The 11,605-nt window shown below is 39.5% G+C and overlaps 1 protein-coding gene across 3 annotated transcripts in view; it reads right to left on the reverse strand.

Annotated features, from left to right (window-relative positions):
• Ankrd42 (ankyrin repeat domain 42) overlaps window positions 1–11,605 on the reverse strand; it is a 102,112-nt gene that overhangs the window by 67,530 nt on the left and 22,977 nt on the right. For all 3 annotated transcript variants that reach the window (XM_031387374.1, XM_031387375.1, XM_031387373.1), the window contains 4 exons: window positions 11,284–11,484; window positions 8,834–8,959; window positions 7,113–7,218; window positions 1,562–1,734 (listed from right to left, as the gene is read on the reverse strand). In XM_031387374.1, coding sequence (XP_031243234.1) covers window positions 1,562–1,734; window positions 7,113–7,218; window positions 8,834–8,959; window positions 11,284–11,484 — 606 coding nt within the window. The remainder of the gene's footprint in view (window positions 1–1,561; window positions 1,735–7,112; window positions 7,219–8,833; window positions 8,960–11,283; window positions 11,485–11,605) is intronic.

Below are 11,605 nucleotides of genomic sequence, written 5' to 3' on the forward strand. Positions count from 1 at the left end.
TTTTTTTTTTTTTTTTTTTTTTTGGACAGTGTCGTCTGTAGATAAAGAGGCAACTTTTGCCTAGTGGCTGTCCTGTCACAGCTGGAGCTGTTCAAATGATGTTTAGTTTCTTCTTTGAGTCTGAGAAAGTGGTACTGTCAGTCACAGACAGGTCTCTAGCCAGATGAATAAATAATATCAAATACCATATTCTGTGGATTTCTGATGTTTTTGAAAACCAACTATCTATGTAAAATAATCTGGACTATTATCTATAAACTATTTTCAATTCTTTTCTTAAAATTATTCTAATAATAAACTCAGAGCCATGGATTTGTAAATTTGGCCCTAAACTCACAGGTCTAAACATCTCAGATCTGTCTATAATAGCACATTTCAGATTTGTCTATAATATTAGCAAAGGTGGACTAGACTAGATCGAAGCCCTCTCTTCTGAAAAAAATAAAAGAACTATTTATAAGCCTATTTACGACTTTTACTGAAACCAGAGTTTTCTTAACTGAATATAGAAAACTTCATCTTTTGATTTTTAAGTATGCACAACAGAACTGTATTAGCTACACTTCACAGTCAAGAAGAATATCATTATACACTCAATCTTAATAACAAATTCTCAATTTAAAAGCTCTTACTTATTTCTTGCACACTAGCATAAGATGTAAATGGTTTATAACCCAAGCCTCAAAACTCAAAACTAATAACATAAACACCAAAGCAAACTTTCTGAGAATAAGCTATATAGCTGAAAAAAATATTCAAATACCTGACTAAATTCTAATCACACCATGTTTATGATCCACTTAAATATATTTGTCTTATTTAACTTCTTTAGTTTCCATGTTACATTCTTTCATTCCAAGAATAAAAGGCCATATCTTACACTTACTTATACTTTCTATAACTCTTAGGACAAAAATACTGGAACTGGTTCTGATTCTGAAGAAACCAAATTACTTTTCTTTGTAGTCAGTATTATTTGAATAATTTCCATACTTGCAGTAAAAAAGTAGGCCTGATTATTAATTTTTATTTATGTATATGGTAGGGAGGTGCCCCCTGGAGCCTAAGTTACACTAGAAGTGGAGGCAAGAAATAAAACTCTAATAGAGCAGCAAGAGCTCTTAACCACCCACCGAACCAGCACCAACCCTAGTGTTTGTCTGCCTTTGTTTGTTTACTATGTATGTATGATATATAGTCTGTGTGCACATATTCATATGTACACGTTCTTTTATGTGCACTCAGGCAAGCATGCGTTACAACACACGTTTGGGGTTCAAAGGACAACCTCCAGTGTTTGTTCTTGCTTTCCACCATGATGGAGACGGCTTTCTTGGTTATTCATGGATGGTTACTCCAGGTTACCTGGCCCTCCAGCTTTGAGGCATTACCCTGTTTTTGCCTCCCATCATATGTCAGGAGCACTGGGATTATAGAAGCCAGCCACCTTGCCAGTGTTACAGGGATTACAGCCAGTGATTTTACCCATTGAGCCATCTCCCCAGCCCCGTAGCCACTGTATTTTTGAGAGGCTGATTCAGGACAGAAGCAGCATACTTACTTCTGGCATTGATTTTGTCTGATTCACTCAGACATAAGTCATCCTTGGCATCGGTGCTTCCTTCAACACCATGCCTTATAAAAAAATCTATATGATCTTTATCACCTTCAGTGTCATCTATGTCATATTTCTGTAGCCCCTCTAAGAGTTTCACTGCAGCCAAATGGGCGAATCTGTAAAAAAGAATCAGTAATTAACTAGATCCAAAACATCCATACATTTAAACTGCAGGCCACACTTAACTTAGATACTTTTACTGTAAATGCACTTCTATCAACCCACCACCAAGCAAGGAAGCAAGCCTGTACCTAAAGGTCACTGAGATCTGACCTGCACTCAGCCATGAGGGAACCTTGGTAATCCAATACTATAAAGCACTCCTACTGAGAAGTGATCCCACAAGTGCTGCTACTAAAAGTCCACCAGGCAAGGAATTCCCATATGTAAAGCATATTTACCTTGTCTTCAGACAGAATTACTAAATGGACTATAGAACCCAGAAGATCTACTTGATTCCCTATTTTATTTTCTTTTGCTAGCCCAAGCTAGCAAAAGACAGAATTAATTCTGGTTCCAGTTTTAGAGTTAATTATAGTTTTTACCATAATCATTTTCTAACTTACTCTTTGTCCTTCAACCCAAAGCACTTAGCACATTTAATTTAAAGGAATAATGACATTTCCTTCTGTTTTCTATTCTCTTTGCTCTTTTTTCACATTTCACTAAACTCTAATCTTAATCTTAGAACATTTTCTGTTGTAAATAAGTGAAACAAGCATTTTCTCATAATTTTCTTAACTGAAATATGTAATCCTTTCTTCTAGGCCACAGAGAATTGCCAAATACTAAATTCTATTTTCCACACAGTTATAATTTGATGTGTAATGTTCCATACACTGATGTTTTGAATACCGAGTCAGGTCTCCTGCTTGTGGTGCTGTGAGAGAGGCCTTTAGGAGACGAAGCCTGGCTGACAGAAACAGGCTGCTATGGATAAGGCTTTGAAGAGTGTACCCACCCGTGGAGAGCCAGAGCTGTCTGCTTTTAGGTTCCTATATGTGAACAACCACCACCACATCCTCTCACCACCAAGCCTTGGCTGCCAGGCCTGCCTAACTGTGCTGAGCTGAAATACTCTAAAACCAAGAGCCCAAATGAGCTTTTCACCTCTCAAGTTGTTGATTAGATAATTTGGTTATAGAAATGCAAAAAAACCTAATACATTGCCAGGCTGTGGTGGGGCACCCCTTTAATCCCAGCACTTGGGAGGCAGAGGTAGGTTGATTTCTGAGTTCGAGGGCAGCCTGGTCTACAGAGTTAAGTTCCAGGATAGCCAGGGCTACACAGAGAAACCCTATCTCGAAAAAACAAAAACAAAACAAAACACAAACCTAATACATTCATATTTTTTAAAAAATATATATTTATACATACATACCTTCTTTTCATCAGGTAGAGCAAGTAAATTATTAAAAAGCTATCAATAGAGCTGGGTTTGCAGCTTGGTTTTACAGTTCTTGCCTAGTATGGACAGGTTTGTTTCCCAGCATCACAAGAACAAACATAAGATTTAGTAATAAAGTTACATAGAGTTCAGACTGACAAAAAAGACAGCAAGGAGCTCTGGTAGACTGGAGACAGATAGAACATTCCTATATCTTCACAAGATTGAGAAAAGAACTTTGGGTGTGTATCTACAGGCATGTGCAACAGATAGTGACCATGTCAAATCCAGACAACTGTACCTTAAATTATGGAAGAAGCAAAGAACTGTAGTACTACTCTTCTACATTACTAGTACCACTGTAGTGACCTCTAGGCAGCACTGCAAGGGACAAGGAAGAAAATTCCACTCAGGGCTTTAAGAAAAAGAGAGAAGAGAACCTGGGAAAGAGCCAGAGGTGCACAATCGGTTTAAGACAGCAGATCTGGGTCTCTAAGTAACCAGGGACAGGAAAGGGCCCCAGCACTTGCCAGTTTGCTCAGTGTGCTATGCAGAGCAACCACCTTAAAAGAGATGCCACCCTGTTCCCTGGGAGGTCTGCCAGCACCTGACCAACACAGAAGCAGAAGCTTGGAGTCAACCATCAGACTGAGCTCAGGGCCCCAGTGGGGGAACTGGCAGAAGGACTGAGGGAGCTAAGGGGGATTGCAACCCTATAGGAAAAACAATGTTGGCTGGCCGGACCACCAGCAAAGGAGTGTACAGAAAGGGATCCATGGCTCCACATACATAGGTAGCAGAGGATGGCCTTGTCTGGCATCAATGGGAGGGGAGGCCCTTGGTCCTATAGAGGTCTGAGGCCCCAGTGTAGGGGGATGCTGGAGCAGTGCTGCAAGAGTAAGTGTGTGGGTGGGGGAGTACCCTCACAGAGGCAAAGAGGAGCGGGGAGAGGGTGGATGTGGGATGAGGGAGTTGTAGAGAGGTAACCAGGAAGGAGGATATTATTTGAGATATAAACAAATGGAATGATTAATAATTATATATATATATATATATATATATACACACACACATATACAAATATATATGCATATATAGATATATAGATGTATATACATATACAAATATATATATACATATATAAAAAGAGAGATGCCACCATGGAACCTCAGGCTTGAAGAACTAGCGGCCCTGTACCTTCATACCTTCAAGTGCTAGTGGCCTCTCTTTTTCACTAGCTCCACAAGTGCTTGCTGCAAGAGTCTATGTGGGCCTAAGAAACTGGCTAAGGTTTGAACACAGATTTACTAATACAGATCACCAAGGCTGGGAAGGAAATGCATGCAGAGGAAAACAAGGAAACTTCTGTTTGGCAATGGTAGCCTGACCTCTGAGAAGTGGAGTGAAACTAGCCATGGGTGGCTATAATCAGGGGCTGGAACAGAGACCAGCATTGCTAGAGCACAGAGGATTCCTCAATGCTCGCGCATCATGCTCTTGGTACAGACTGTGTGGGTTTGACCACCTTCTCCACTCTGAACCCCCAGAGACAAAGGTGGAAATATGCCATAGCTTTGGTGGTTCCAGTGGCCAAGCATGCGCAGGAGGTGCACTGCGCCCATACATGGGGCACGGCTCCTGTACTTGGTGCAATGCTAGATTCACATACAGAGATGACAGGAATGAACTGAGCCAGTGACGGTCACCGTCCTAGCTCTTGCCTGGCTTAGTAACACTCAGAAGGGCCCAGCCTCCACACAGTTCTTTCAGGTACAACCTGTTTGAAATAGAAAAACAACTTGCTGCCTACTTCCCCAACTCCAGGACATGTCAAAAGAAGCAGCAAGAAGGAAAAAAAAACATCAAATCTCCCATCTGCTTATGGGGAGGGGGTGGGAGGAGTGGGGAGGATCTAATGATGGCTGTTTGGGTTTGTTTTGGTTTTGTCTTTTTGTTTTGAGACAAGGTCTTTCTGTACAGCCCTAGCTGGCCTGGAACTCTACAGAGATCTGCCCGCCCCTGCCTTTAAAGTGCTGGGCATGCACTACTATGTCCATCTTGTTTTTAATTGCTTTTTTTCCTTCTAACTTTCTTTTTCCTATTATTTCTCATACATTAGTTCTACATCCCTTTCCTGTCTTGCCAATCTTCCTGCTATGTTTCCCCTATTCCCATTCCTCATTTCATTAATATTTTACCTGAATTAATTTTTAATATCGTAATTTACCCTATAAGTTACCTTTGTTATCCTTTTTTATTCTACTTGGAGATGTAGTTCTTATTTCCATTTTTTGTATTTTACTATATTTAAGTATTACTTTAGATATATGGTGGCATATGCCTATAATCTCAGCACTTGGGAAACTGAGGCAGCAGGAGGATTACAGCTTTGAGGCCAGTTTGAGCCATTGGTAATTTAAAGCCAGCCTGGACTATGGATAAAGACCCTGTCTCAAACAAGCAAATAAAGTTGAGTTTTGACAGTCACAAAGGCAGTGATGAACAATTAGTGCTATAATTGATATCCATATGGAAAAGAATGAACTTAAATGCATACCTAGTACAATATATTAAAAAAAGAATGCACAAGTAACCATAGATGTTGCAGCCTACAACTATACAACTTCTAGAAGAAAAGATAGAATATAAAATCACAAAGATTTTCAAGATCTAGCACCAAATGCAAACTCCAAAAAAGGAAAGCTTCACTAAAACTGACTCATCTCCAAAGATATTTTAAGAGTATGAAAATATCCTATAACTGAGAGAAAAATAATTCTTTGCAAAGGATATTCTCTAAGAAAGAACTAATATCTAGAATATATAAAGAACCCTTTAAAACCAACAACAAGAAAACAATCCAATGAGGTATACTGGCACAAACCTCTAATCCCAGCACCATGGAGCCTGAGATAGGACTACAAGTTGAAGGGCAGCCTGAGCTACATAGAAAGTTAAGTAGTTGTTGGGTCCAACCAAACAGCAGGTCAAGCCTCACCTGCCGCTGTAGCCCATACTCATGGGATAAATTCAAGCAGCTCTGAATGACAAGAATACAAAATGTTATGTTGCAAATCCTCCAGCAAGTGTCAATATAAATGCTGCTGCTTCCAACAGTCTAAGTCCTATCCCTCTGCAATCTTTTTTATCATTTACTCTCATCTGTGCTGTTTCCAAAGCCACACCTTGGCAGGCAGGAAGAGCTGGCAGTTTTCCTCACTCATACACACCATGTGATGTGGGTGAGGCAGTGGTTATGATCACAAAGCTTTTTCTTACATCTGCTTTTCTTTGAAGTAAAGCTTCTAGGGCTTTCACGGCTGCAGGCACTGTGCTTCCCAGCTTTACAGTCAGACTCGTGGCCACAGTGCCTGGACTACGGGAACTAGACTAGACATTAAAGAAACAACAGCCAAAAGAGCACAGAGGTGGGCCTGACTTGCATGAGCTCACAGAGATCTGTATAGAGGCTACATTTGGCTCTCATGTGAATTCCTAACTATGATGCAAACCCTTAGTACTGTTCCTCTAGTATCACTCTTGGTTTTCCTTTTTACCAGTTTCTCAGCAAGGCAGCTATCTGGGTGGAACAAGCACTGTGTACACTAGATCACCGCAGTGTGCTGGAGACTCCTGGACCTGACCTTATAGGGTAGATACTCACTGTCAGGGGCTTTGCTCTCATTTTGAACAGTCTCTTTCCCCAAAGGAAAGAGAACTAATACTATCATCTAATACCATCATCCAGCTGAGAAGGATTGCTTTAAAGAGGAGACCTAATAAGAAATCAACATCAGCTGGGCGGTGGTGGCGTATGCCTTTAATCCCAGCACTTGGGAGGCAGAGGCAGGCGAATTTCTGAGTTCGAGACCAGCCTGGTCTACAAAGTGTGTTCTAGGACAGCCAGGGCTATACAGAGAAGCCCTGTCTCAAAAAAAAAAAAAAGTCAACATCAATCAACTTTAAAACTGTGATTCCATCAGAATCTTACTGAGTTCCCCAAACCTGTATTAAATAACCAGAAATTTTTAAGTATGGTAAACTAAATGCACACCTCTAAAAGCAGAGGTAAGAAGACAGTAGAAGCAAGTAGATGGGATTTTATACCTCTTAGCCACATCGCTGGGTCTTTCTCCTGCTTTGTTGGTAATATTGCTGTCGGCTCCCATTTCAATTAACCACTGCAAACAATCAATGTGGCCCTGTCCAGCAGCTTTTTAAAAAGAAACAAGGAAACACATAACTCATACAGAGAAAGAGTTGTTATTGAAAACAGCTTTCTGACATTTTGACCTTGTAATAACTAAGCAAAGTAAGCTATGCGGAGATTTTCTCATCAGACATTTGACCAATATCTACTGTGCTCAGTTCCTACTGGATACAGATATAAAAACTGGAGTTTAAAGTTCAAACAAGCAAGTCAGAGAAACTATAAAGCAGTCTTCCTAACCCTTTCTCAAGTGCCTTGTCGTAGTGCACAGCTCCTATGCAGCCCTGTGTCTCCAGTGTGAGCACTCCAATCACAAGGACTGCAGATACATCAATAATCTTTTCTGTGCCTACCAACTGCATATAAAAGTCACACACAAAAGAAATCTCTTCTAAAACATTTTACATCTATTCATTTACTTTGTTTCTGTACCTGCACAGTGTAAATCTAGAGGTCAAAGGACAACTTTCAGGCACTTCTACCATGTAGACTCCAAGGACCGAATCATGGCATCAGGTCTGGCAGCAAGCACTTCACACACTCACCCATATCCCTGACCACCCCCATACCAATCTTGCTTTGGCATAATAGATATGGTTTCACTAATCATTAAATTTAGTGAGAAATATGCATTGTTAGCTGTCAAAAATATATTCTTACTAAGTCTCTATAAACACATCATCACTTTGATCCTTAGCGACTTGTTCTCTTCCTCAATTCCTACTTCCTTTCTTTATCTCTCTCCTATCCAGAACCAGCTGCCAAAAATATACTACAGAATTTCCCAAAGTAAATATCCACTAGACAAAAAAAACATAACATACTCTGTCTTTCCTTTTCTTAAATGTGATCAAAAAATCATATTTGTGATCATGAATAATGTGTTTAGTTTAATTAGTTTAGCCTGCCATTCCCATTCTATCTTAGGCAATATAAAGGAAGAATGGAAGATAAATAATTTCTCTAAAATGGAATATAAGAAAAAGAGTCTGGAAAAAAAAGAAAAAGATTCTGACCTGGAGAGATGGCTCAACCATTAAGAGCACTTGTTTTTCAAATCCCAGCACTCACATAGCAGCTCACAACTGTCTACAGCTCCACTATCAGAGATCTGATGCCCTTTTCTAGCTTGGGTAGATAACCAAGCATGCACATGGGGCATGACCACACATCCAGACAAATACTCTATACATAAAATAAAATAAAAAATATTCCTTAAAGAAAAGGGCAGGACATGGTGACACACACCTTTAATCCCAACACCCAAGACGGAGGCAGAGACAGAGGCAGGCAGATTTCTGTGAGTTTGAGGCTAGCCTACTTTACCTACATAGACAGGAATGTACAGCAAGACCCTGTTTTCAAAATAAAATTTTTTAAAAAAAAAGAAAAGAGGAAAATAAAATTTTAAATTTATTAAAATTAAAATTTAAAAATACTGTTCTAAGAAGGTTCCTTACACATTTGCCATCATAAAAGGCACTTGAACTAGAAATGAGACACTGTGGATTCCATATAACACTCACTGCCATGCACCAACATAGGTTTCTGATAGCTACTTTCAAGGCTGAATAACACATAAGAAATCACAATTAAGGCTGAAACAGGAAGAGCTCACCTTTATGCATGGGAGTTGATCCATTATCATCACGTTCATTCAGATTGATTACCCCATCTCCTATCAGTTTCTTAAGCATTTCTAAATCACCCTTAAAGGCAGCCACATGACCTGGAAAGGCTAAATCTGAATAAAAAAATCAGCATTTTAGCAAATGCAGGGCTTTGTTCTTTTCCCTACCTTAAGCTATCACACAATCCAGGTTTCATTATTATCTTAAGTATGAAGCTACTCATGTGAGTGAGTTCAACCAATACACTAACAAAAAGAATTATAAGATAAGACATCACCAAATGTGCTACACTCTCTAAAACAACAAAATTACAAATTATAACTTCCTAAACTTTAACATTTTTAACCTTTGAAAACAAAAGGAGTATGAATGGGAAAAAAGGTTTGCATTATACATCTGACAGAGTTTATGTCAAGAATACAAATTTCATTTTATGAAATATAATGACCTTCACTGAGAAAAAAGTGTCAGTTCCTCTTACATAGACTAGAAGAATTGCCATATTTTGGTGGAACAGTTTTAATACAGATTGAATTTTCTTTTTTTTTTTCCTTTTTTTGTTTTTTTTTTTTTCCCCAGCATGGCCATGGCCAACCTCTACTTCTTTTTTTTTTTTAATTAGATGTTTTCTTTATTTACAATATCTCCTTTCCCAGGTTCCCCCCAAAAGAAAAAAGAAAAAAATAAAATAAAAACAAAAAACAAAAACTAAAACAATCCCCTGTTCCCTCCCCCTTCCCCCTGCTCACCACCCCACCCTCTCCTGCTTACTGGCCCTGGCATTCCCCTACACTGGGGCACAGAACCTTCACAGGGCCAAGGTCCTCTCCTCCCATTGATGACTGACTTTGCCATCCTCTGCTATACACATGCTGCTGGAGCCATGAGTCCCCCCATGTGTACTCTTTGTTTGGAATTTTAGTCCCTGGGAGTTCTGAGGGTACTAGTTAGTTCATATTGTTGTTAGTGCTAAGGGGATGCAAACCCTTCAGCTCCTTCGGGTCCTTTCTCTAGCTCCTTTCTTGGGGACCTTGTACTCAGTCCAATGGATGGCTGTGAGCCTCTAGTAGTAGTTCTGTATTAGTCGGGTACTGTCAGAGCCTCTCAGGAGACAGCTATATCAGGCTCCTGTCAGCCAGCACTTGCTGATATTCACAACAGTGTCTGGATTTGGTGATTGAATATGGGAAGGATTCCCATAAAATTTAATAGATGAAAAAAAGAATACATGTTTTAAAAAAAAACTCTCAATAATTAGAAAAGGCTTATCTTTAAGATGTCAGAAAGTAAAAAGATATTTCATTAAATAAGGAGCATCCAGGAAAAGATGCTCAAAGGAACCGCACATACCCACTAAAACGACTACAATATAACCAAGTGGCAAATACCTTTGTTGACAAGTATATAGAGTACTTTGGAAAGCAGTTTGAAAAGCAGCTCCTTGCTGGACATGGTGGCACATAATATTAATCCCAGCACTTGAGAAACAGAGCCAGGTGGATCTCTGAGTTAGAGGCCAGCATGGTCTACAGAATAAGTCCCAAGACAGCCAGGGCTACACAGAGAAACCATTTCAAAATACCAAAAATAAATAAGTAACTAAATAATGAAGGAAAGGAAGGAAGGAAGGAAGGAAGGAAGGAAGGAAGGAAGGAAGGAAGGAAGGAAGGAAGGAAAGAAGAGAGAGAGACAGAGAGAGAGAAAGAGAGAGAGAGAGAGAGAGAGAGAGAGAGAGAGAGAGAGAGAGAAGCAGCTCCTTAAACAATATCTAGGTTAGCTATATACCCATCACATGTTCCACTCCTAGTACTTACCGAGAGGAATGGAAACATATGTCCATGTACACATAAGAGCCACCCTACTGAAAATTCCTCAACTGAAAGCAATGCAAATGCTCACCTCAGTTCGACTGATCATAGAAGACAACATAGCGATAAAAAAGAATAAACTAAAAAGATTCAGAAGACATATGAATTCTCAAAGTGAACAAATACAAAACTCTAGAAAATGCAAGCTAATCTGTATTAACACAAAGCAGATCAGTGATTGCATAGAAACAGACCATCAGCCCAGGAATGGCCCCACCAAAAAATGGGCTGGGCCCTCTGTCATCAATCACTAATTAAGAAAATGCCCAACAGGCTTGCCTACAGCCAGATTTTAAGGTTGGCATTTTCTCCATTTAGGTTCCCTCCTCTCAAATGACTCTAGATTGTATCAAGTTGACATGAAAGTAGCCAACATAGTCACATATAGTGTTCTTTATACTACTGTCTACATGCTTTGTCTAAAATGCTTCATAATAAAGAATCTGGATGAATATGGATAGTAACATATGATAAGTTTCAATGTAGCATTTGCCTTACAAGTTTTTTGTCTTTGGATTCCATTTTATTATTACCATTCTCTATTTTAAAAAGTGGGGTTAATCACTCACCCTCCTGATCATGTGGATGGCTTCCTTCATACTCAGACCCCTGAATAAACTGTACAATGTTCTGTTTCAAAAACCGCTGGGCCAGATCCAATACATTCTCTCCATTATCATTGAAGGCTTTTAAAGCTTGTGATGCACTGTTCATTCTATTCAGTAGGAACTTAAAACAATGTAGGTGGCCTTCCATGGCTGCTAAGTGAACTGTAGATAAGATAAAAGGATAAAATTAGTCCTAAAAGCTGGCAGTGGTGGCACAGGCCTTTAATCCCAGCATTTGGGAGGCAGAGGCAGGCGGATTTCTGAGTTTGAGGCCAGCCTGGTC

This window comes from Mastomys coucha, unplaced genomic scaffold (assembly GCF_008632895.1).
Source record: "Mastomys coucha isolate ucsf_1 unplaced genomic scaffold, UCSF_Mcou_1 pScaffold21, whole genome shotgun sequence".
Classification (NCBI taxonomy): Eukaryota; Metazoa; Chordata; class Mammalia; order Rodentia; family Muridae; genus Mastomys; species Mastomys coucha.